The sequence below is a fragment of the Notamacropus eugenii genome, chromosome 1, assembly GCF_028372415.1.
Source record: "Notamacropus eugenii isolate mMacEug1 chromosome 1, mMacEug1.pri_v2, whole genome shotgun sequence".
Taxonomy (NCBI): domain Eukaryota; kingdom Metazoa; phylum Chordata; class Mammalia; order Diprotodontia; family Macropodidae; genus Notamacropus; species Notamacropus eugenii.
This window is the reverse complement of record NC_092872.1, coordinates 334,326,026-334,353,821: the sequence shown is the minus strand read 5'-3', so window position 1 is coordinate 334,353,821 and position 27,796 is coordinate 334,326,026. Positions and strand designations below refer to the sequence as shown.

Sequence of the window (27,796 nt, the reverse complement as noted above, 5' to 3'; positions counted from 1 at the left end):
AAATATTGAAAGAATCCACTGATCACCTGAAAGAGATTAAAAAAAAAAAGAAACTCCTAGGAACATTGTGGCCAAATATCAGAGTTCCCAGGTCAAGGAGAAAATATTGCAAGCAGCTAGAAAGAAACAATTGAAGTATTGTGGAAATACAATCAGGATAACACAAGATCTAGCAGCTTCTACATGAAGGGATTGAAGGGCATGGAATATGATATTCCAGAAGTCAAAGGAACTAGGACTAAAACCAAGAATCACCTACCCAGCAAAACTGAGTATAATACTTAAGGGGGAAAAATGGTCTTTCAATGAAATAGAGGACTTTCTTGATTCTTGATGAAAAGGCCAGAGCTGAAAAGAAAATCTGACTTTCAAACACAAGAATCAAGAGAAGCATGAAAAGGTAAACAGGAAAGAGAAATCATAAAGGACTTACTAAAGTTGAACTGTTTACATTCCTACATGGAAAGACAATATTTGTAACTCTTGAAACTTTTTTCAGTATCTGGGTAGTTGGTGGGATTACACACACACACACACACACACACACACACACACACACACACACACACACAGAAAGAGAGAGAGAGTGCACAATGTGAACTGAATAGGATGGGATCATATCTTAAAAAAATGAAATTAAGGGGTGAGAGAGAAATATACTGGGAGGAGAAAGGGAGAAATGGAATGGGGCAAATTATCTCTCATAAAAGAGAAAGGTTAAAGACTTTTTCAGTGGAGGGAAAAAGGGGGAAGGTGAGAGAAAAAACACGAAGCTTACTCTCATCACATTCAACTAAAGGAAGTAATAAAATGCACACTCATATTGGTATAAAAACCTATCTTACAATACAGGAAAATGGGAGAGAAGGGGATAAGCAGGGTCGGGGGGATGATGGGAGGGCAATGAGAGGAGGGAGCAATTAGAAGTCAACACTCTAGGGGAGGGACAGAGTCAAAAGAGAGAATGGAAGAAATGGGGGGCCGGATAGGATGGAGGGAAATATAGTTAGTCTTACACAACACGACTATTATGGAAGTCATTTGCAAACTACACAGATATGAGCTATATTGAATTGCTTGCCTTCTCAAAGGGAATGGGTGGGGAGGGAAGGATGAAGAGAAGTTGAAGTCAAAGTTTTAGGAATAACTGTCGAGTATTGTTCTTGGTACTAGGAAATAAGAAATACAGGTAATGGGGTATAGAAAATTATCTGGCCCTACAGGACAAAAGAGAAGATGGGGACAAAGGAAGGGAGGGATGTTAGAAGAGAAGGCAGATTGGTGATAGGGGCAATTAGAATGCTTGGTGTTTTGGGGTGGGGGGAGGGGATAAATGGGGAGAAAATTTGGAACCCAAAATTTTGTGAAAATGAATGTTAAAAGTTAAATAAATAAATTTAGATACAAGAAAATGTAAAAAAAAAAAAAAAGAAAGAAAGAAAAAAAAAGATGAGTCTTCTTGACTTCAGGCCTGGCACTGTAGCCACTGTGCCACTAGCTGCCTCCAAAACACTGTATGTAATAAAAATTCATGGATTCATATCCTTCCATTGTTGTTTAGTCATTTCAGTCATGTCTGACTATTCATGAGTCGTTGGGGTTTTCTTGGCAAAGTTACTGTAGTGCTTTGCTATTTCCTTCTACCCAGAGTGTCGGACTCCAAATCCAACATTTCCACTCCACTACACAATATCACTATCTCTACCTAAAATCCCTTTCCACTTTCCTTCTACCTTCAAGGATGGGTAAAAACAGGAAAAATACAACCATTGTCTCCTGAAAGAATCCCCACATAGAAAACTCCCAGAAGTTTCAGAGACAAAATACAAAAATCCTAGGTCAAAGAAAAAATAACTGCAAGCAGTCAGAAAGAAAGAAAGCAATCACTAAGAAAACTACATCAGAATGACACAAGACCTGGCAGCAACTACTTTAAAGGAGACAATATCTTGCAATATGATATTCTAAAAAGCAAAAAAGATAAAAGCTAAAATCAATGATAACTTATCCTGCAAGATGAAGTACAATCTAATGGAAAATTAATGGAAAGTCAAGTGGAAAACAAAATAGAGCCTTAATGTAATGTAGGACAATTAATTACTGATAAAAAAAGATCAGAGCTGAGTAGAAACTTTCACAGGATTATCATAGATTTAGAGCTGGAAGAGACCCTCAGAGACCATATAATGCAACCTTTTTTTTTTTCAGAGAAAGAAAAAAAAGAGAGATTTGGTGATGTGCCCAAAATCTAATAGGCAGAAATAAAAGAGTGAGAATTTGAATCTAGATCCATGGGACCTTTAACTTCAAATCTAGAATACTTTCCACTAAAAGACAAATATAAGAACCAAAAGAAACCTAGAAAGGTAAACACATTTGAGCAATAGGAAAAGATGAAATAATAAACTGTTTGTAGTCTAATACAAGGATTCGATTTAAGTGTTGCACCAGAATCTGAATGTCTTCAAGGGTCATAGAAAGTGTTTTATAAGGCAAATATAGAGGTAATGCCAATGCTAGGCACATATCCTTTAGAGAGCAAAGATAGAAGGGAAAGACTCAAAGGTAAAAAAAAAAAATTTAATGTTTATTTACTTATTTTTAGCTTTCAACATTCATTTCCACAAAATTTTGAGTTCCAAATTTTCTCCACATCTCGTGCATTCTGATTACCCCTTTCCCCAATCTGCCCTCCCTTCTATCACACCTCTCCCCCTTCCCTTATTCCCATCTACTCTCTTTTCTTGTAGGGCAAGATAGATTTCTATGCCCCACTACCTGTATTTCTTATTACCCAGTTGCATGTGAAAACAGCTCTCAACATTCATTCCTAAAACTCTGAGTTCCAGCATCTCTCCCTTCCTCCCTCCCCACCCATCCCCACTAAGAAGGTAAGCAATTCAATGTAGGCTATATATATGTAGCTTTGCAAAAGATTTCCATAATAGTCATGTTATGAAAGACTAACTATATTTCCCTCCATCCTATTCCGCCCTCCATTTATTCTATTCTCTCTTTTGACTTTGTCCCTCCCCAAAAGTGTTTACTTCTAATTACTCCCTCCTCCCATCTGCCTTCCCTTTTATCATCCTCCCCACCCCACTTATCCCCTTCTCCCCTACTTTCCTAAAGTGTAAGTCAGATTTTCATATCAAATTGAGTGTGCATGTTATTCCCTCCTGAAGCCAAATGTGATGAGGGTAAGCTTCACTTTTTCCCTCTCACCTCCCCCCTTTTCCATCCCCACTGAAAAAGCTTTTTCTTGCCTCTTTTATGAGAAATAATTTGCCTCACTCCATTTCTCCCTTTCTCCTCCCAATAAATTCATCTCTCACCCCTTAATTTTATTTTTTTAGATTATCATCACTTCCTATTCAATTCACCCTGTGCACTCTGTGTGTGTGTGTGTAATCCCTCCAACTTTCAAGAGTTACAAATATGATCTTTCCATGTAGGAACATAAACAGTTCAACTTTAGTAAGTCCCTTATGATTTCTCTTTCCTGTTTACCTTCTCTTACTTCTCTTGATTCTCGTGTTTGAAAGTCAAATTTTCCATTCATCTCTGGTCTTTTCATCAAGAATGCTTGAAAGTCCTCTATTTCACTGAATTACCATTTTCTCCCCTGAAATATTACACTCAGTTTTGCTGGGTAGGTGATTCTTGGTTTTAATCCTAATTCCTTTGACTTCTGGAATATCATATTCCAAGACCTTCAATCCTTTAATGTAGAAGCTGCTAGATCTTGTATTATCCTGATTATATTTTCACAATACTCAAATTGTTTCTTTCTGGCTGCTTGCAATATTTTCTCCTTGACCTGGGAACTCTGGAATTTGGCCACAATGTTCCTAGGAGTTTCTTTTTTTGGATCTCTTTTAGGAGGTGATCAGTGGATTCTTTCAATATTTATTTTGCCCCCTGGCTGTAGAATATCAGGGCAATTTTCCTTGATAATTTCATGAATGATGATGTCTAGGCTCTTTTTTTTTTATCATGGCTTTCAAGTAGTCCCATAATTTTTTAATTGCCTCTTCTGGATCTATTTTCCAGGTCAGTTGCTTTTCCAATGAGATATTTCACACTGTCTTCTATTTTTTCATTCTTTTGGTTTTGTCTTGTAATTTCTTGGTTTCTCATAAAGTCATTAGCTTCCATCTGCTCCACTCTAATTTTTAAAGAACTATTTTCTTCAGTGACCTTTTGAACCTCCTTTCCCATTTGGCTAATTCTGCCTTTTAAAGTATTCTTCTCTTCATTGGCTTTTTGGACCTCTTTTGCCATTTGGGTTAGTTTATTTTTAAAGGTGTTGTTTTATTCAGCATTTTTTTGGTCTCCTTTAGCAATCTGTTGACTTACTTTTCATGATTTTCTTGCATCTCTCTCATTTCTCTTCCAATTTTTCCTCCACCTCTCTTACTTGATTTTCAAAATCCTTTTTGAGCTCTTCCATGGCCTGAGACAATTTCATATTTATTTTGCAGGGTTTGGATGTAGAAGTCTTGACTTCTATGTCTTCCTCTAATGGTATGCATTGTTCTTCCTCATCCAAAAGGATGACAGAAAATACCTGTTCACCAAGAAAGTAACCTTCTATAGTCTTATTTTTCCCCCCTTTTTTGGGCATTTTCCCAGCCAGTTACTTGACTTTTGAGTCCTTTCTCAAGAGGAGGGTATACTCGAGGGACCTGTAAGTTCTCAGTTCCTCCAGGGTGGCCCAATCAAAAGAGAGGAATTTACTCCTCTCCTGGCCTGCGCACTGGTCTGGAAGCAACCAAAAACTTTTCTGCCCAGGATCTGTGAGTAGAATTCTCTCTCCACAACCACCTCCAGCTCTACCACGCCAGCCAACACTCCTCTTCACCCCACGACCATCACTCAGGGCTGAGATGCAGATCGGCAGCTCAATTCCCCCAGGGCCTTTAGGCAGAGGACTCCAAAAATGGACGCTGCAGTGGCTGCTGCCAGCAGAGCCAGACCACATTCCTTCTCACCCAGGTCAAAGAGTTTTCTCACTGACCTCTGAAGCTGTCTTTGGTGTTTGTGGGTTGAGCAATCTGGGAACTGCAGCTGTTGCTGGGGATTCCGCCCCCTGAGGTCTGCTCTAGTCCTGTCCCTGCCATGCCGTGCAGCCAAGGCTGAGCTGAGCTCTGCTCTGAGCCCAGTGCAATAGATCATTCCTGTCGACCTTCCAGGATGTCTTGGGCTGGAAATCTCTTTCACTCTGTTGTCTTGTGGCTTTTGTTGCTCTAGAATTTGTTTAATGTCATTTTTTATAGGTATTTTGTGGGCTATGGGGGAGCATTTTTACAGGTCTGTCCTTCTTTTCCGCCATCTTGACTCTACCACCACAAAAATATTTTTAACAGCCCTTTTGTTGTAGTAAAAAACTAGAACCAAAGGCATGCCCATTAATAGAAGAGCTGCTGAATAAATTATGATTATATGAATATAATGGAATCCTATTGAGCCACATGAAATGATAAAAACGAAAAATTGAGAGAAACCTTGGAAGACATGAATAAACTTATGCAGAGAAGTGAGCAGAAGCAGGAAACTATTTACACAATGACTCTGACAACATTATAAAAGAAGAAAACAAAGCTTTAAAAGTCTTAAGTACTCTGATCCAGGTAATGATCATCAGTCAATTATCATTCTAGAAGATTTATGGCTAAGTATGACTCCCAACTTTCGGTGTAAAAATAATGGGGTGAAGAATATGACATACATTTTTACACATGACCAATATGACACAAATTTCTTGGAGGAAGAGAAGGGGGGGGTTAGAGAAGGAGGACCTGGAGAAAGGCATCCAAGACAACAAGTACAGTTGAATTTCAATTCAGGCACTGAAAGATTTAACAAACCAGACTGGTAAACTACTGTCTATGATCATCTAAGAGAGCATGGGTAATGAAAGAGGTACTACTAGACAAGAGCAAATATCCAGCAGTCAAAACAGGTAGAATGAGATAAGCAGTGTCATGAAAACCTAGAGAAGACAGTATCAAGAAGAGGGTGACTGACAGTTTCAAAGGTTACAAAGAGGTAAAGAAAGATGATGATTAAGCAATGACCATTGTGATTTTGGAGAGAACAGTTTCATTTGAATAAGACGAGAAACTAGACTGCAGAAAGTAAGAAAGGAGGAAAGGATGTGGAGGCCCAGCATCTCAAGGCATTTAGCCACAAAAAAAGAAGAGAGAGAGAAAATGATCACAAGCGGGGAACAACCTATCAAGTGAGGGTTTTCAGAGATGAGGGAGACATGGATGTGTTTGTATCAGTGAAAGATGGAGCTAACTGAGAGAGAGTGAGTGATTAAAATTTATGAGTAGGGAAGATGGGAAAATCTGCAGAAAATAGGAGAGAATGGGATCACTTGTACACGTAGAGGGGTTTACCTTGGCAAGAAGGGCCATCTATTCATATGAAACACAAGTGGAGGAGGTCATGGCAGAAAGCATCTGAATGAAGAAAAGTGTAGTAGATGATACTCTCAGAAAATGGCCTCAATTTTTCAATGAAATATGAGGTATTCTTAGGTGAGAAGGTGTTGGGAGGAGGAACACCGGGAGGTTTGAAAAGGGATGGAAAAATTTGGAAAAGTCACTGTGGTTAAGGGGAATACTGGTATCACTTGAGGGAGATGTAAAATTATTGCCTTGTCCCAACAAGACTCTAGATGAGATTATTTAGCAAAAACTTGCAATGGATCCAGTCAGCAGGGTTCTGTGATTTTCTCGTTTTTTTATGCAATAATATTTGGGTAGGAGCAAAGGGGCTGGATAAATAATCCAAAATAGTATTTTGGAAAAGAAATCTTCTACCAGATAAAGAGGCAAGGGACTCCAGAGAAAAAGAAAGAGTAATGTTGAACTGGAAGGGAAGACAGAGTTGTAGGGGTCATGGCCTTGGAAAGAACTGAGGGGTGCTGGAACTGAAGGGCATGATAAGGATGAAAAACAAGGTTTGGAGTTGCAAGGCAGAGAGAGCAGTGGAATGACACAACAGATTATGATCAGATAAAGGAATCTCAGAGGTCATGAACATGGATGTGGAATACATGGGTATTGGAACAATCAGTCAAATCATTATTCTGTGTATATGAGACTTGTAAATAAGTTAATTCCACCATTTACACCAAATATCTTTTACTACTACTACTACTACTACTGCTACTACACACACAATGGACTAAGTACAGTAAACAGAACAGAAAAAGAAGAGGTGGTACTTGTCCCCAATGAATTAGTAAACAACTAGGATCAATTCCAAAGCAGCAAGTGTGAGAAAGGTGAATACAGCATTGAGAAGATTCTAAGAATGATGATCATAGCACAGAGTTAATCAGGAAAATTAACTGTGAACTGGACTTTTATAAAGTACTAAAAAGAATTTAGCTTGACTAACAGTATTCTCTATTTGTCTAACTCTGTTCTCTCCAACACATTCCCAATCTACAATTTCCTCAAGCATGGCTAATTTTTCTCAGGGAAATGACTCCAAAAAGGGTGTCTGTCCCATGAGGTCATAGCCAAAGCACTTATCTCTTCCAGTAATGAGTGGCTTACCCTCAACTGAAAGAAGAGTACATAAAACATTTCCCATTCTAGATTCTTTATCTATCAAGATTTTTTAGAATCTAAATAAAATAGCAAATAACCTGATTCTTACATAGGCTTTTTAAGATTTACTAATCACTTGACAGACAGCTAGGTGGCACAGTGGATAGAGGGCCAGGTCTGAAGTCAGAAGACTCATCTTCTTGAATTTAAATCTGTCCTCAGACACTCACATTAGCTGTGTGACCCTGGGCAAATAACTTATGCCCTTTGCCTCAGTTTCCTCATCTGTAAAATGAGCTGGAGAAGGAAATGGTAAACCATTCCAGTATCTCTGCCAAGAAAACCTTAAATGGGATCACAGAGTCAGATACAACTGAAAATGAAAAAACAACAATCTCTTGGCATACATTGTTTCAATCCTGTGAAATACTATTATCCCTATTTTACAGATGAGGAAACAAAGATTCAGAGAGATTCAGTGACTTGCTCATGGTCACAAAGCTAGTGTCAGAATTGTAATTATGAACCCAGATATTTCTGACTCCAAACCTGGCAAACCCTATCAATTATGATATTCTGCCTCTCAATTTTCACCCCACATGACATGACCTATCAGCCCAGCCCTGAACCTGGAGACTAATCATTTGAGAGTAACCACCTGGCTAGAATACAGAATCAGTGAAGGGAAGTAATATGCAATAAGTCTGAAAAGGTAAGTTGGAATTAGTTTGTAAAGAGCTTTAAAATGCTAATTAGCAAGAATCAATTGTTAAAATTTCAATGTGAACATTTATACCTCAGAAAATGGCAAAGCTACAAATCAAGGCTTGACTTGTTTTACTGATTGACTAGACTGAAGAAAGTGATGGAAGAAATGTTGGTAATGCATATTAAACTTAAAGGTTTTCCAGCTACACTTTTTTTCCCCCAAAAGCCAGTTAGATTTTTACCAGTATATTCCTGGATATAACTCATATAACAAAAGCTTGAGGGGGGAGAGGGGGGAGAGGTTGGGTGAGGTTGCTCAGTTTTTAAGAGTGTAAAGAAATTCTGAATCCAGAGAGTTTGAGAACTGCTGCACTAAACCATGCCTCCTCCTAAATTAACTGTCTGTAGAACACACATGTGCATTCATTCCTTCTTCCCTGCTTTTGCTTGAGCTACTCATAGCATAATATTGTTTCTCCTTTTTTTCCAGATCCAGTTCAAGTACTATTTCCTCTAGCCTACATATAATGTTTTCTAACAGTCACATGGCACTTAACTATTTAAAGCAATCCCTATTTTTTTTTAATGCTACCAATTCTTCTTCCACATGCCACATTCTACACTTACCTAATTTTACCCTCTTCACAGCCTTTATTTATTCAATCCAAGGTTTACCATTATATGTGTTAACCATCTAGTGTCAAAAAAAAAAAAAAATTGAGCCTCTTTCTCCCCTCCCCCCACCTCAAATCACAGCTCTAAAATTAAGGGCTACTTCCATATACAAAGAAAATTATCACAAGAACAAGGAAGCATCAATCAAGGTCAAGCTTTTCTTCTTTTCTAAGTACGTTCAAAAGAAGAACAAGAAAATAATAAAGCCAACTGATTGGAATGGTAGAGATGCCTACCAAGTAAGTTTGTATTAAGTGACCTCCAAGGTGTAATCCAACTCTCCCCTTATCATTCAATTTTTAATACATTTGCATCTTTTTCTACCCAACTAGAGTGTCAGTCCTTTGAGGTCAGAAAACCTCTATCATACTTCTTCCTAGCCCCTGGCACAGGGTTTTCAATGTACAAAAAAGGCCTTCAAAAAATGTTGGCTAAATGAATCAACTTGGTTGCAATGATGATAACAATAAAAACACAACATTCATATATACGGTGCTTTAATTTTAATAGGTATTTGGGGGTTTTCATTTATCAACTTATTTTTACCATTCATTATTTTAAATTTTGAGCTCCAAATTTTCTTCCTCCATCCCACTCCTACCCCATCCATTGAGAAGGCAAGCAATCTAATATCAATTAGACATGTAAAGTCATACCAAACGTATTTCGTATTAGCCCTGTTGTCCTGCTCAAAAGTCTGTTTTGTTTCTGACCACAGCCTTCCTCATATACACACATACACACACACACACACACACACACACACACACACACACACACACACACACACATATTCTTGCCTCTTTGCACCAATTCAGCTGAAAGTGAGATTCAAGCATTGCCCACCCCATTTTCCCTTCAATAGAAAAAACTCTTCCTTGTGTATCTTTATTCATGTGAGATAATTTCCTCATTCTTCTCTCTTTGCTTTTCTCCCAGTACATCCTTCTTTCTTGCCCATTCAATTTTTTTTAAGATCACTCCAATATAATGACTTTAATCCTGTGCCTTCTGTCTACTGAGAAATGATGTGTTTGACTTCTGTTTTATTCCAATTAGTACTCATCAATTCAGGGTGATTCCAGAATGACTTAGCAATTATTAGTGATTAATTATTAACTATTAGTGATATATATTCATCTAGTAATATACATTTAGGATATCTAGCTAAACTAGTATTAATACAAAAATTACATATATTAATAAATATTTTACATATATCTAGGGATAATTAGCATATATTCTTTCTTATAACAGGCCTCAAACTTTAAACTATAAGGTATAAGCTCACTATTCAATATTCACTAACCTGTTATAGAGTTCACTTGTCTAACCACAAGAATGCTGATTCCATTCTTTTGGGTGGTGAATGCATGACCAAACACAGAATGAGTGAGTTACCTTGACATGATATGGAAAGTTCCCAAATTTATTTTTGTATCTCCAGACTACCCTCTTGACTAACATGAGAAGGGGCCGATCTTATTGACCATTTAGTGGAGATGACCCTTGCCTTGAGTAACTTGTGACTACCTGTGCTAATTTGTGGCCCTCCTAACGGGTCAAGAGCAAGGTCTATCAATCAATAACACTCTATATTTTACTTTGCCTCTTTTGAGTGTCTGGATATCAATTCATAGTGTTCCTCTCTGCCCTTCAACTGTTACCCAGAAATGGGTAATGGATAACAAAGTTGCCAAAAAGCACTCTGTCTTATACCCAGTGCTAGCACAGGGGTTCCCTGTAATATCTTTATGACCAGTTGTCCAATCACCTTATCACTCTTGGGCTGAGGGTTCTCAAAGCTTCAGTTGCTACTGCAGCTGCCTCCAGTGCTCACAGTTGGTATTAAATGGGCTCCAGGCCAGTCCCTAACCCAGCATCACATATTTCTTCTTCCGATCTCCTAGGTTGTCTTGGGCTGGAAAAATATCTCACCCCAACCTTTTATTGGCTCTGTTGCTCCAGAATTTGATTTGAGGCATTATCTTAAAGTTGCTTGGAGGGGAATGTCCATTTCTTGACTCCACCCACCACACACTGTTTTACCATTTGCAAAGCACTTTACCCTATATTACCCCATAGCAATCCAGCAAAGTGGCATTATCATTATCCTCATTTTACTGATACTCATATAAGTCTTGCGCATGATCTTGTGCATGATCACACAAGCAGGATCCAAAACCAGAGTTCTCTTAACTCCTGATATTTTTTCAATTACAAATGAGTTACCCCATTCAATGCAAGAGTTATTAAACATCTACATGGGCAAGGCCAGGCTGTGGAGGCAAAAAATGAAAAATTACACAGTCCCTAGACAGTTGGTGAGCCTAATCTAGGAAGTAAAATGGGTCCTCTTCAGATGAATGAAAGTTCATAGAGATAAATATAAAATCTGATACTTAGGTACAAGTATAGGACGAGGGAGTTTTAGTGAAATATAATACAATACAATACAAATCAACAATGTAATGTGGTGACACCCCCCCCCCCCAAAATCAACTCAATCATAGTTAGAAGCATATTTATAAGTAAAAAGCTTAGTTGTAAAACTGGCCTTATAAAAAGCTCTTTCCTTACCTCCCAGTTTGAAGGTATAATAGACCAGGATAAAAGGAAAAAGGGCCCTTCGTTAGAAAAATGAATAAAGAGTAATAATCAAAAGCTTATTGACGATGACGATGGTGGTGACAGTGATGATGGAAAGAATTTTATATAGCACTTTAAGGTTTGAAAAACACTTTACAAATGATATAAATGTCATCTCATTTGATCCTCACAACAATCCTAGGAGCTAATAATAATAATAATCATGGTCATTAAGATAGCTAGCAATTATATAGCACTACTATGTCCCAGGAACTGTGCTACTCACTTTTAAAATAGTATTCCACTTTCTCCTCAGAACCCTGAGAGATTGGTACTATTATTATCCCACTTTATACAGTTGAGGGAGACTGAGAGAAAACAGCATTTAAGTGACTTGCCCAATGTCACCCAGCTAGTAAATGTATGAGACCAGATGCAAACACTGATCTTCCTAGGTAGCTGGGTGACCCTATAGATAAACCACTGAGTCTGGAGTCAGGAAGACCTGAGTTCAAATCTAGCCTCAGACAATAACTGTGTGATCCTACACAAGTCACTTAACCTATATTTGCCTCAGTCTTCTCAATTGTAAAATAGGGATAATGATAACAACTAAAACCCTCCCGAGGTTTGTTATAAGTAGCAAATGAGATAATATTTGTAAAATGTCTAGCCTGGCACTTAGTAATCCCTAAATGTTTATTCTCTTCCTTTGTCTTTCCTTCATAACTCCAAGTCTGGCACTATTGACCAAGCTATCTACCTATTCACCTAGCTACTAAGCTTAACAGAGAGTGCATCTTGTTGCCTTTCCCTGTCCAATAGTTAATCAGGATATAGCTCCATCTAAAGGCAACCTCCTCCCTCCCATTCTGGAAGTGGTCCCTTACAAAGGAAGAACTTAAAGGGCAGTACTGTCGCCACTACCTACAGAATTTAGAAAATATGTGGAAGGAAACCCATTTATTCCTGGAAGAGAGCAGTCTAGAAGGAAGGAGACTGAGATATAGTTGTTCAACTATTTTGAATGCTAGCCAGTATAATTAATGTTAACTATTATTACATGTGTTGATTTTAGATTCCTATATTACCTAAAGTTATCTAGGAGCAGAGACACTTTGAAGGGCATGAGGACATCTCCCCAAGTCAGAAATGACATGAAATCAAACTAATCTTAAAGTAAAATGTTTCAGGAAGACTGGTGACTAAATACAGATGACACAGTATTAATATATTTTTTCTTCAACAACAGGCTACAAGAAAAGAAGGATAGTGAGCAGAATAAGAGAGATGAGAACACCACTCTACTCTCCCCTGGCCAGACCAAAGAAATAGTATCTGAAATTTCAGTTCTGGACACATTGTAAGAAAGACAGTGACAAACCTGATAACATACGTAGGACAAAGACCAGCATGGTGAAAAGGGCTTAAGATTCTGCCATACTAGGACCCACTAAATAAGCTGGGGATGTTTAGTCAGGAGAAAAGAAGACAGTAAAGATGTAATAGTTGTTCTCAGTGTATCTGAAACACTGTCATGTGAAAGGTCTATTAGATCAGTTTTCTATTAGAAGAGAAGTAGAACATAATAGAATTTAACTCTTAGAACTCTTTAAAAATAGACTATTTCAGGGGGAAAAAACTTCTGGAAGGGCTAACCTCTGATCGCAGTCTTAAACTGAGAGCATTTCAACAAGCAAAAATACAAGGGAAATCCATTTCAAGTCTAGAAAATATAGAACTGTAGGGTGGTGGGAGAAGATAAGACCAGGTACAGTTTGGATAAACTGTAGATTGTAAGAAGGAGAATAGTGTAAAATAAGGTTGGAGGTCCTCAAATTAAGGAACTAAGATTTTATTCAAGAGGTAACTGGAAGTCAACGAAGGTTACTGGTTTTAAGCTCTTACTATGTGTGGGTCACTGTTCTAAATGCTGGAATACAAAGAAAGGCAAAAAACCTTCCCTGCCCACAGGGAACTAATAATCTAAGCAGAGAGAAAACATGCAAACAATTATGTACAGGATAACTAGTAATAATAATACAACCTCCATACAGGATAAGTAGGAAATAATCAACAGAGGGAAGGCACTAGAATTAAGAGGAATTGGGAAAGTGTCCTAAAGAAGGGGGATTTTATATGGTACTTGAAGGAAGCCAGGGAAATCAGAAAGTGGAGATGATGAGGAAGAATATTCTAGTTATGGGGGCCAGCCAGAGAAATACCTGGAACTGAGGGATCAAGTGTCTCATTCTGGAAACAGGAAGACGTGTATCACTGAACTGAAGAGTATGTGGCAGGGAATAAGGTGTAAGAAGATTGAAAAGATAGGGGCAGCTAGGTTATAAAGGGTTTATGTCAAACAGAGGATTTTGTATTTGAAGACCTCAGACCAATGTTACATGAGGACACAGTAACAAGAGTCAGTAATAAGAGCACAGGAGTCTAACACTTCCTGCAGCTTACTCAGTCAGCTTCCTCAGGTGAGACAAGTTCAGACCTCAGGCACACTAACGCATTGAGTTTCCCTTTCCACCTGATTGTAACATCCCCTGATGAAATGCTGCCAGGAGCCAAGCCAGACATCTTCCATCAGTCACTTACATCTGTATCAGCACAAGGCATTGTTCACTTCCTGTTACCAGCCCAATCCCCCAAGTGGGATGTGGAGAACCTCCAAACTGTGCTCCCTTCAACTTTAGGCTTCCCATCACCTGCTGCACCATTTGTCTAAGGGGAGAGGAGTGGTGCTCTTCACTCAGTAATGAACATTCTTACACCTGGTCATACTCTTCAAATCCCAGTGACTCTGACACCTGCAGATCATAATATAAGCTTCATTCTATATTTCCTATCACTCAATTCTTCATCCCCCTCTATTCTTCCAAACCGAAGTTTCATCTTAACTCCACCCAACCCTTCCTCCAAAGTGGCTGTTCCACAGGTATTAAACTTCCCTTCATCCTAAATCTATTCCTCTTCTCACTTCTTCCATTTAATAGCTATTACTGAAGCCTGGATTTCCTCTGATAACAAAGTCTCCCTGGACACCCTTTTCAGTTCTAGCTGCACCTTCACTCATTCCTAGGCTCACTAGTAGAGGCAAGGAAGTTGGAATAGTCCTTGTTCTTCTAAGTTCTGTCATTTCCTTAATGACTTAGTAAATTCTCTTCCTTTAAGGTTCATACTATTCATATCTACCACACTCAAGACTAACGTGGAGGGATGGAGGGAGAGCTGGTACATGATTTTTCATTCACAGATGACTGTGCACTCAATGCAACCTCTGAAGCTGAGATGTAATAAAGTATGGATTGATTTTCTGCTGGTTGTGCTAATTTTGGCCTAACAATTAAAACCAAGAAAATGTAGGTGCTTCACTATCCACCACCACACCATCCACAATAGAACCATCGGTTACAGCAAATGGAGAGATCCTGAATGCCATGGATAAGTTCACTTACCTTGGTAGTATATCTTCCAGGGACGTGCACATAAGATGATGAGCTTAATGCATGCATTGCCAGAGCTCGCTCAGTGTTTGAGAGAATCCAGAGGAAAGTGTAGAAGAAAAGAGGTTATTAGGCTGCCTACCAAACTGAAGGTTTACTGTTGTGTTGACTTCATCAATGTAAGCCTATGAAATCCAACACCATACTAGGAAACTGAATCCCTTCTTGAACTGTCTTCGGAAGATTCTGAAAATCAAACTAAATCAAACTAAACTGCAAGCTTTCAAACTCTGCTGCAGAGAGCACAACTCTCCACTTGCCACTTTGTTTAAATGCCAAATGTACACTTGCCTGAAAGACTATTATACAGAGAACTCACACAAGGCAAGCACTCACAAGCAATACAAGGACATTCTCAAGGTCTCTAAAGAGCCTTAGAACTGACTACATGACATAGGACACACTGCCAAAGGACTGCCCAGCATGAAGTACCCACATCAAAAAAGGCACCATGTTCTATGAGGAAAGCAGAACTGAAATAGCTCAAAAGAAACACGAGATGCACAAATTTAGAGAATCCACCCCAAATGTTCATGGGAACTATCTGTGCCCGACTTATTTATAGCACTCCAAGTTTGTATTTCTCTGATCAGACACAGTTGGACACACTGTAACTTGACTGTAACATAGTGAGTAATTTTTGGTTCTCTTCGCAGACGAAGCACAACAACCAACCAACCAATCTACCACCCAATCAAAATTCTGGTAGCTGTTGTCCACAGATCACCAGACCACTGTCCTCACTTCCTCGACAAATTCAGTATCTGACTCACAATTTTTCTCTCTTCCCAAACTCCTGCCCTCATACTAGGAGACTTCAAAATACATATTGATGTTGTTACCTCAAATATCCTATCCATTCAGTTTCTCAACCTCTTCATCTCCCACTACGCATATAGTCATAGCCTTGATTTTTTTCCCACCATCCACAAAAGTACCATCTCCACCTCTTCAAGAATTCTGAAATCCTCTTATCAGAACAAAATCTACTGGCTTTTTACCTCTCCTTCTGTCTTCCCTTAGGTAACCCTATTCTTCATCTTCAGCATGACCTCCAATCCTTGTCACTTCAGTTCTTTCCCAGACCATCTCCCTGCACTAGCCACTCTCTCCTCTTCTCCCCATCTTGACTCCTTGGTAAACCAAGTCAACTCTATACTGTCCTCCTTTCTTGACTCCCTAGCTCCCTTACATATTACCCATTACCCTCATACAAGGTTCAACCTTGGATTACTTCCACCATTTGTTGCTTTTTTTGCCTACACACATGCTAGTAAATGAAAGTGGAAAAAAATACACAACCCTTCTGATTGGGTGCACTACAAATTTATGTTTCACAACCTTAACTAGCCCTCACTACTGCTAGGCAATCCTACTATACTTTCCTTATTAATTCACTATCCCACTCGTCACAGCAGCTCTCAAATCTCCCATGAGTCTCCTTCCCTGCACCCTCTCAGCTGAGAAATTTGCCTCCTGTTTTACAGAAAAAATTTAGGCCATTCGCCAGAAATTCCCTCTTTTCCCCTCTTCCCTTCTCCTACCACTCATATACCGTCTGCCACTTTCTCCTCTTTCACCCATTTGATATCATGAGCAGTATCAAGAGTCGTTATCAAGGCTAACTCCCATACTTGTTGTCTCCTCCAAAACAGATTGCCTCCTCCATTATCCCTGCTCTGCAACTGCTCGTTCTCTCTCTCTCTCCTTCCCCAAATTTATGTCCTATTGCCTATCAACATGCCCACATCTCCCCTATCCTGAAAAAAAATTTACGTCATCTTTCCATCCCTGCTAACTATTGTCCTATTTCTCTTGTGCCCTTTTTAGCCAAACTGCTTGAAAAAATGGTCTACGATAGATGCTTCTATTTTTCCTCCTCTTAAACTCTCTTCTTACAATCTGGCTCCCAACTGCTCTCTCCATAGATACCAATGATCTCTTAGTTGCCAAATCCAATAACCTTTGCTCGATGATCTTTCTCATTAACTTTTCTGCTGCCTTTGACATGGCTGATCTCTCTGTCCTCCTTGATACTCTCTTCTTTCCAGTTTTTTGGGACACCACTCTCTCCTGGTTTTCTCCTACCTATCTAACCACCCTTCAGCACAGTGCCTGGCACATAGTAGGCACTTAACAAATGTTTATTCATTGATTGATTAATTGATCCTGGGGTAAGTTAGGTAGCCATTGGAGTTTTTTCAGTACTTACTTATTGACATGATCAGATCCTGAGTTAGGAAAATTATTTTGGTGACTGAATGAAGGATGAACTAGAACAAACACTTGTGGCAGGCAGACCAACCAATAGGCTCACATATGAGATAAGGGCCTGTACCAAGGTGTTGGCTACATCACAAGAGAGGAGGCATATTTGAGAGGTTTTGCAAAGGGGAAATCAACAGGCCTTAGCAACAGAATTGGATAGGAGTAGTGAGAGATAGTAAGAAATAGAGGATGACACTAGGTTGCAAGTCTGAAGGACTGGGAGGTTGGATGAAGATTTGAGGAGGCAGACAATCAGTTCAGTTTGGGACATGCTGAGTTTTTGATGTCTACAGGACATCATGTTTGTGATATCTAACAGGTAGCTAGAGATGCTAGCCTAGAAATCAACAGAGAAGTTAGGGTAGGACAGGTAGATTTGAGAATCATCAGCATTGAGATGATAATTAAATCCACAGAAGCTGATGAGATCACCAAGTGAAGCAGCATAGGAGAACAGAAGAGAGAGAAGGACAGAGCCCTGAAAAGCAGCATGACCTGCATAAATATCCAAAAAAGGACAATGAGAAGGCCAAGGAAGATCAGATAGGCTGGAGAAGAACTAGGAGAGAGTAATGTGCTAAAAGCCTAGAGAAGAAGAGAGTGATTGACTAGCATCAAAGACTGCATGGAGATCAAGAACAATGAGGATTGAGAATTGACTTGACTTGGCAGTTAAAAAAATCAAGAGTAACTTTTTCAGTTTTGTATGTTAGGGAAATTGCTGTATTTTATCAGCATTTTAAAAACAGATTTGAAAGGGGAGAAAAAAGAATCAATTAAGAGACTATCACAATATTATAGGTAAAAAACTGAGATAGAATTTTTAATAAAAAGGATTAGAAAAGGATATTTCTCAAGAGATATAAGTGATAAGGGCATAGGAACATCAGAATTAATTCCTACTTGGGCAGAAGTATATCTTGTTCTGAATGACCCTAAATATTTCTCTAATTTAGCCATAATCACTAACTTATTTTCCTATCTATAATTTTCCCCTCCCCCCTCATCTCTTCATCATGATTAGCCATCACTTTTTTTCCAGCACAGTCCTAGTCACAAGTTAATCAAAGACAATTTAGAGACTTAGAATATTCGTCCTCACATATTGTAAGGGTTTCTCATCCATTACAATATGTGGTTCTCAGGCACAACAAAATAAGAAACCCTAAAATCAAATATTTCACATTCTTAAATCTTTCAAAACCTACTTCAGTTCTTCAATAATTCCTTTTCACCGGTCAATACACCTCCTTGATAATAAAACAGAAAATTCATCATTCTTCTGCTGCAGAACAACTTTGCTGACATTTTTTTCAGTGGCATTGCTGTCTTCCTTTTGTTACATTACTATTTTTTTTTTCATTTCAAGGTTAAGGTCATAGGACTGAGACCATATCTTAGTTTCAAATATTCCTTCAGCAACTATTTACTGAGCACCTTGCATAATACTAAAAACAAAACAAAAAGCCACAAATGAGACAGTTACTGATTCTTGCCCTCAAGGAGTTCAATTACCTGGGTGAATAATATGTTTACATAATACTATAATACAAAGTAATTCCTATGAGAGTCTACACTGAGGTAAAAATGCAACAAGAGTTGCAGAAGAGAAAGATATTTCATCCAGCTAGAAAAGAGCGTTTAAGTAGGTAAGATGAGAAGAGATACAAAGTTTAAATAAGAGAAGGAGTCAAGCACTTAAAAAATATTTGCTGAATTGAATTTTGGATAGGTTAAGTTGAAAGGGGGAGGACATTTCAATCAGAAATTCATTTCACTTCACACTCCTTCACCTCAGAAATCCAAAAGACAAAATGGTCATCCTAAAAACTGTTTGAAAAAATTCCTAATAATAAGAATTAAGGAAATTAAAATAACTCTTCGACCTCATCATTTCACACCCAGAAAACTAGCACAGGCTCTCTTAAACTGAACTGAATTGAAGGATAAGAAATAAGAAAAATTAAAAGGTAGAGAAGTGCTACAGGACACATTAATCAATCCACTGCTAGTGGAGCTATAAATTGATCAGATTATTTTGGAAAACAATTTGGAATTAAGTAAATAATAAAAGCTACTTTGTTATTTATATCCCTTGACCCAGAAATCCCACTATGAGACTGCATCCCAAGAAAGTTATTTGACAGCAAGGCTTATATGCAAAAAAATATTCATAGCAACATTATTACAACAAAATCTAGAAGCAAAATGAATGGTATACTGTGCTCATACTCTGCCTCTGATCATTATTACTCTAGTAACCTTGTGTAAGGCACTTAAACTTCCCAGGTCTTCTCCTTTTCCTCATCTGTAAAATGAGAAGTCAGACTAGACTAGGAATCCTTTTCCTCATCTGTAAGATGAGGGAATAGGACTATATCAGTAGTTCTTAACCATTTTTGTGTCGTGGTCAAACAATGGTGGACTAAGGACACCTCAGTCTGTTTTGTTTTTTTAATTCATAATTGACCTAAGAAATGACTGGTGGATCAGTGGAATAGACTAGGTACACAACACACAGTATTGACCACAGCAATCTAGTGCTTGATAAATGCAAAGATCCAAGCTCTTGGGGTAAGAACTCAACATTTGGCAAAAACTGCTGGAAAAAATGGAAAGCAGTTTGGTAGAAACTAGACACAGACCACCTTCTCACACTGTTTACCAAGATAAGGTCAAAATAGATAAATGATTCAACCACAAAGGAGGATAACATTAAGTAAATCAGGGCAGCATGGAAAAATGTATGTATCAGATCTATGGGTGACAAGAAAGATCTTATGACCAAACAAGAAATAAAGGGGACTACAAAAAGTAAAATAGATCATTTTGATTATATGAAATTAGAAAGCTTTTGCACAAACAAAACTAATACAGTCAAAATTAGAAGAAAAACAGGAAACTGGGGGGAAATTTTACAGCAAGTTTCTCTGATAAAAGCCTCATTTCTCAAATATATAGGGAAGTGAGCCAAATTTATAAAAATAAGAGTTATTCCCCAGTTGATAAATGGTCAAAGGAAATGATCAGGTAGTTTTCAGAAGAAGAAATCAAAGCTAATAATTACATTGTTCAGTTGTTTTCAGTCCTTTCCAACTCTTTGTGAATCTCATTTGCGGTTTTCTTGGCAAAGATACTGGAGTGTTTTGCCATTTCCTTCTCCAGCTCATGTTACAGATGAGGAAACTAAAGCAAAAAGGGTTAAGTGAGTTGCCCAGGTTTACATAACTACTAAGTATCTGAGTCCAGATTTGAACTCAGGAAGATGAGGCCCTCTGTATCACCTAGATGTCCAAAGCTATCAAAAGTCATATTAAAAAAATGTTCTAAATCACCATTGATTAGAGAAATGCAAATTAAAACAACTCAGAGATTCCTCCTCAGGACTATCAGATTGGCTACCATGATAAATGCTGAAGGGAATATAGGAAAATTGGGATACTAAAGCACTACTGGTGGAGCTATGAACTAATCCAACCATTCTGAAGAACAATTTGGAACTATGCCCAAAGGATTACAAAACTGTGCACATCCTTGGACCCAGCAAAACCAGTACTAGGTCTTATCCCAAAAACATGAAAGAAAAAGGTCCAACAGTTCAAAAATATTTATAGCAGATCTTTTTGTGGTGGCAAAGAATTAGATGCCCATTAACTGGGAAATAGTTGAACAAGTTGTGGTATATGATTGTGATGGAATATTATTGTGTTATAAGAAATGATGAGAATAAAAGTTTCAGAAAAACCTGGGAAGATTTATATGAACTAATACAAAGTGAAGTGAGAAGAAACAAGAATATTTTACACAGTAACAGTAATAATGAAAGAATGATCAACTGTGAAAGACAGCTACTCTGATCAAGACAATGATCCAAGGCAAATTGCTTTGTTATTTTATAATTTTCAACATTCATTTTAAAACAAATTTAAGTTCCAAATTCTCTCCCTCCTTTCTCCTTCACCATTGAGAAGGCAAGCAATTTGAAATACATGTGCAGTGATACAAAACATATTTCCATGTTAGTCATATTGAAAGAAAACAGACCAAAAAAAAAAAATGAAGAAAAATTTTAAAAGCAAAAAAATAGTATGCTTTCATCTGCATTCAGATTCCATCAGTTCTTTTTCTGGTGATAGATGTCATTTTTCATCATAAGTGCTTTAGAATTGTTTCATCCAAGACAATTCCAAAGGAACCATGATGAAAAATGCTATCCACCTCCAGAAATAGAATGAACTCTAAATGAAGATGGAAGCATTTTTTAACTTTATTTTTATTGTTTTCTTTCATGATATGGCTAATATGGAAATGTTTTGCATGACCTCACATGTATAATATAAATCAAATGGCTTGCTTTCTCAAGGAGGGCAGAGGAGAGGGGGAGAAAGGGAGAGAATTTGGAACTCCAAATTTTTTTTAATGATTGTTTAAAAAAAATTTACATGTAATTAATTGAGAAATATTTCATGAAATAAAATAATTTTTTTAAATTCATAACTGAAAATACTTAAATTTTAGTGAAAACTGTAGATATAATTTTTTTCACATCCAAGTTCACAGACCCCCTAAAACAGATTTTCAGGAGTCCATGAACCCCGGGTTAAAACCTTTCTATTACATGGTCTCTGGGTTCTCTTCCAGTTCTAGGTCTAAGATCCTAAACCCAGGAAGACTTTGTAAGAAGAGTGAGAAAAGCAAATTCAACAGAACAATATCAACATCTATAACAATGTAAATAAAAACACTTCATAAAAAAAAGCAAAACTAAGGTAAGCAACAAAATCCAGGTCAAGTACACCAATCAATGTCGATATCCAGTTAAAGAGGGAAGCACACATCCTCCCTTTCTGTGAACATACAGTAACCACAAACACTGTAAAATGGCATATAATATTGGTCCTAATCATATTAGGTGATTTGGGGAAAATAATTATTGATGATTCTTGCTTTGGTTATTCCCTGGGAAGTATCTGCTGTACCAAAACACCATGTAGCAAAACAACAAAATTTGAAATTGTAGTATATCATTGACTTTTAAAATTCTTATTAAACTCAAGAATTTTACAAGTGATAAAAAGAAAAAATACAAGAAAACTGCTGTCATTTTTCTGCTCAACTGCCTTTTATTTAAGATAGCACAATGTAGCAAAAATGTAAGATCAGCAGTCATAAGATCTAGACTCTAGTTCTGGTTCTACTACTGGTTGTGAAGTCATTCCTCTCTGGACCTTAGTTTCCTGCTATGTAAAATAAAAGGTTGGCCTCGATCATTTGTAATGCTAAGATTTGAAGACAAAAGGATAACTTTTCCTTTTTTTCTCTTTCTGAACAAACCTAAAGGGCAGCAAGGCCTAAGGCTCTGTTTCCACTCTATTCCCTTCCATAAATCTACTTTTATCTAGAATGTTAAACCCTGGAACACAGAAACTGCCCGGTATTTAGATGCTGCTCTACAGCCTCCTGGTGGAAGGTGATTTTTGCCTACCTCCACGTGAGTCAAGCAATGATGTAAAAACAGCATAGCAAAACGAGTACAGTTATGGACCTGGTGTCTGGAAGAATCTAGGTTCAAATGCTATCTGTGATCTTTCTAACGTGGGCAAGTAGACTCAACTTAAACCTCATTTTCTTCATCTGTAAAATGGGCCTGGTAAAAATAATAACTCCTGTCGTTATCCATCTCACAAGATTATTTGAGAATAAATGCGATAGCGTATATAAGCACTTTGCAAGCTTTAAGGTGCAACAGCGGCAGTTAGGGTTCCGTCTAGTGATCTTTCTCTGTGGACTGGGTTTCCCTCTGCTTTGGGAGGGTCCCTCCTCCAGCTCCGCGATTAAAACTCAGATGCTCGGCAAGCTCAGGGGTTATTCCCCCTCCTCTGACACCTCTCCTCAGGGGCATGTCAGCTCCAGAGGAAGCCCAGGCCCTCCTAGCACTTCCAGACCCCTTCTCGGACCCACCGCACACTTCCCTCCCCACCACTAAAAAAATAAAGAAAAAAAAAGAAAGGAAAACGACCCCGGAGCTCCACCTGTCAGTTCAGGCCAGGGCCCGCCCCTCCGGGCTCAGGGCTCAGGGCCCCACACCTCCCGTAGGGGCCTGGCCAGGCGGGCTCCCCAGAACTCAGTCAAATCCGGACCAAATTCCGTCCCAGCCGCCTCCCCTGGGCAGCTGCGGCCAGTACGCCCCACGCTCCTCACCGTCCAGAGAGACGAACTGCCCCACCGCGGAGGAGCCGCCGCCGCTGTTCTCCACGAACTGCACCTCGGAGACGATGATGTTGTCCTCCAGCACCGAACCGCAGCCCGTGCAGACCGCATCGCCGCGGCCCGGGTCGAGCTCGATGTCTGTGCCGCCGCAGCTCCGGCACACGCGGCCCGTCATCGTGACCCCCACCAGGCCCTCGGCCGCTCCAGCCCAGGCGGGTCCCTCCCGGGCCAGGTAAGCGCTCGGTGCCCCAGCCGAGGGCCCCGCGGTGCCGATCCCCAGCTCTTCCAGCCCAGGAAGCCAAGTCCCGTTTGGGCCTCTTTCTTCTCTCGCGATGCTGCCGGCGCCAAACGGTCCCGCCCCCTCTGCCTCCTTCCCTCCTCCCTTCTCTTTCTCCTCTCCCGAGGCAGAGGGGCCGCTGCGAGGAGCTGCGAACCGCCCTCGGAACCGTCACCAACCGCCGGCGCCGCTGCCTGCGTGGGGCCGTGCTCCGGGACGCTAGGGGCGGGAGGAACTAGGATCTCAGCCGGGAAGCGGCCGGGTTCGGCTCGAGTTCTCGGCACCTCCTAGCCCTGGTCGGCCGCCTAGCGTCGTAAGCGAGTAGGAGCCCCGTTGGCTCGCGTCCCGCCTCTGGGGAGGAGACCTAACGGGGCGAAGGCGGTGGAGGATGCGCTTCCTCGTCCTGCTCCTCCTCCTCCTCCTCTTCCTCTTCCTCTTCCCTCGCGCTCGGCTCAGATGTTCTGCAGAGCCACAGCATCGCTGCTGGGAGCTGCGAACCTCAAGAAGCGAAGCCGACTCTGCCTTCGGAGGCCTTGCGTTCTGCTGGCGGATGCAGACACGGAGCCAGAGAAGGAAATCCTTGGAGAACACTGACAGCAGGAATGTCAAGGGAAACCAGGCGGAGCGGCTCCTCCGATGGGGACCAGAGCACCTTCATGGGATTGTTCTGAGCGCCGCATGAACTGATGCAACGTAAAGCACTTTATGAACAAGTTAGGGCTGTTGAATGTGATGAAATACTGTTGTGTCCTAAAAAATGGAGATGATTTCACCCAGGAAGACTTATATGAACTGATGCAAAGTGAAGTGAGAACTTAGAGAATAATTTACAGTTACAGCAAAAATTTAAAGATAATCAACTAGGAAAAGCTTAGTAACTGATCAACACAAAGATCCGCCACAGTTCTAAAGGATTCAGAATAGACCTCTCTAATCTCTTCACCGCACCCTTCTCCAAGGGAGACTTTTAATTCCTACCCGGGTGGAGACTCAGGTGGTTGGGGCCAAACAGAGAGGGTCCCTGATTAGAATTATATCTTCCAGCTTACTTAAATATTATTGGTCTAAGGGATGTGATTTTCCGGTACAATCTAAATTCTGATCACTTATGACTTTTGGGGAGAGGCAGGACACCCTTCTCCCCTCCCCCGTTGGCAAAATAGGAGCCGAAGAAAGTATACATAAGAGAACATATACTGAGTCCAAGTTTTACAGAACGAATCCTTTTGTTAAGGGGATTTGTTCTGTAAAGTTTGGGTTCAGTCAAAGGGCTGGACTTGAGGACCTAAAGGGCTACATGGGGCCTCGAAATCCCAGATTCCCCACCCCTGTTATACAATGCAATGCAAAGGGGCACTGCAATTGACCAACTATAACTAAAAGAGAGATGGAGAGCTATAGCCTAGTGAAGAAAGCTAGGGAGAGGGGATATGATGGAGACTGCCAGCTCCTCTTGTGTCAGCTTCTTCTCAGAGTCTTTTCCTTCAGGAACCTGAAATGGGGTTGGCATCTTCCATCTTTCTCTGGATCTGGAAATCAGAAATTCCTGAAACTATAGGAAGCAACTCCAAGAAGACTCAAGAGCTCTCCTCCCTCCTCCTGCTCTAGCCAACTCCTCCCCACCCCTGAGACAAACTCAGGACATTGATGTCTACCAATGAGGAGCTTAGATTACAATGAAAAATGCTATCTTCCTCTAGAGAAAGAACTGATGAAATCAGAGTATAGACTGAAGCCTATTTTGTAAAGTTTGTCTTGCTTTTTTAAGAACATGACTAATGAAAAAATTTGTTTTGCGTAATTTCATATTTGTAATGGGTTTTGTATTTCTTGCCTTCTCAAGTAGGACAAAAGGTAGAGGGAAGGAGAGAATTTAGAACTAAAAATAAAATCGAATAAGGTACTTTACAAATGAGCTGAGCCTTGAAGAAAAACAGGAATTCTCCTATTTTCCTCTTTCCTTTCCCTTCACATCCCTTTCCCCCTCCCAGATGATTTGTTCCATTCTTTCCCCTCATTTATCTCACTCTAAATTTAGAGCTATAGTTTGTTTCCTTTGCCTTCATTATTGTCCTCCACATGCTCTTTTTCCTTTGATTCCATTCTCCCACACTGCTTCTTCATTTTCTCATCCATTGCCTTTTCTCCCTTCTCTTTTCCTTCCCTTTATCTTCATTCTTTCTCTCCCTCCTTCTGTCTGAAGTCATTCTGACTCCTCCCAGAATGTATTCTCATTTTTACTATGCCCATTCTTTACTAGCTATAATTCTCATTCTCAAAGTCAATGCTGATCATCTCATCTCCATTCTCATTCTCCTCTACCTCTTACCTACATTTTCCAACTCATAATTTTCATTCTTCAAGCCCTCTCTTCGTTTCTCTTCCACCCCCAAATCCTAATTCTATTCCTCTTCTGCTCTCCAGACCCCTACTGTAGTTCCTCTTCAACTTTTCTTCATTCTCTCTTATTCCCCTTTATTCCCCACCATTCTTCTTTACCCTAGGATCTGTTATTCTCCTTGGCATCTTCCATTCTCTGTCCTATAGATCAGGGGTTTTTAACCTGGGGGTCCATGGACTGAACTTGGATGAGGAAAATAAATCTCATATTTTTATTCACTAAGGGGAAGCTATGTGGCAAAGTGGATAAAGTTCTGAGTCTGAAGTACAAAAGTTCAAATTTGGCCTTAGACATGTACTAACTGCATGACCCTGGGCAAGTCACTTAACCCTCTGTTTCATTTTCCTCATCTAAAATGAGCTGGAGATGGTAATGGCAAACCACTCCAGTATCTTTGCCAAGAAAACTCCTAAGGGTTTGCAAATAGGCAGACTCAAATGAAAAATAATTGACAACAACATATGATTAATAAAATGATACTGAGTTAAGCTAGCATTAACCAATGAATAAGGTCAATGACCTCTCAATGAGCAAAGACCCTGATTGGGTCTTTTAAACCTAAGTGTGTCTTCCTTCTGATTGGCCTGACAGTTCATCATGTGGACTTCCCCTGGCAAAGGTAAAACAATCCCAATAATAGATATTTTAATAAGGAGGTGGATTAAGTGTTGCCTAAACTCCTTCTGGCTGGGAGACTAAACTATAGAATTAGTCTTCATTTGGGAAAGATGTGTTGACCTTCAGGTGCTGATCAAGCCCCTCTTTAACAATTAGGGAATGCAAATTGATTTATGGGACTCAGCTGCCTCTACTAATCTAGAAAACCAGAACCACCACAATCAGGATCCTTTCCTTCCACCCCATTTAGATTTCCTCTTGGAGATCAAATTACCTCTAAATTTCACAAGGAGAGGGAAGGACAGTCCCCTAAGTTGATTCTTGGTTTATCTGTAAACAAAGCAAGGCTCCGACTTTAAACTGGTTAGCTAGCAAATGCCCCAGAGGATATTCAACCAGCCTTTAGTTGGAATTCAGAGAGACTGTGTTTTGAACTAGACTGAGAAATGAGGTTTGACAAAATGAAGAATAGGTTGAATAACAGAGTAATATTGATTATTAAATGACACAACATAATATTAATTGTTCTAGTTTTCCCCTTTGATTCACTGAGAAATGCGGTTTGCTCAATGAATCACTAGCTAATATGCCAATTATTAAATGACATCCAACATATCCACATTTCAGACTTGATTTACCAGGATACAAAAAGACCAGAAAGCACTAAACACTTCATCAAAGACTGTTATTATGAAACTTAAGTGTTTTACTAATATAGAAATAGTGTGTGCATGTGTGTGTGGGGGTGTGTGTGAAAGAGAGAGAGATTGACCTGAACAATTGACAGGAACCATTGTGAACCATCTCCTTCAGTAAGCAGAATTTATAAAAACAGTGATGCATGGGAAAGGAATGAGAGGAAAGTGTGACATTTGGTCTTTTAGTAATCCATTCCCACTGTACATTTCATCAATTCATCTTATCTTATGGTTCAGACATCTCTTGCAGCTGTCTACTTTCTAAAAAC

The 27,796-nt window shown here is 39.4% G+C and overlaps 1 protein-coding gene across 2 annotated transcripts in view; it reads right to left on the bottom strand.

Moving 5' to 3' along the window:
* Window positions 1–24,176, bottom strand: part of BRF1 (BRF1 general transcription factor IIIB subunit) — a 166,747-nt gene extending 142,571 nt beyond the window's left edge. For both annotated transcript variants that reach the window (XR_011971825.1, XM_072629827.1), the window contains exon 1: window positions 23,525–24,176. Coding sequence is in view for 1 of the 2 variants with exons in the window: in XM_072629827.1 (XP_072485928.1) it covers window positions 23,525–23,708 (184 nt within the window). In the remaining variant the exon portion in view is untranslated. The remainder of the gene's footprint in view (window positions 1–23,524) is intronic.
* Window positions 24,177–27,796: the final 3,620 nt, after the last annotated feature.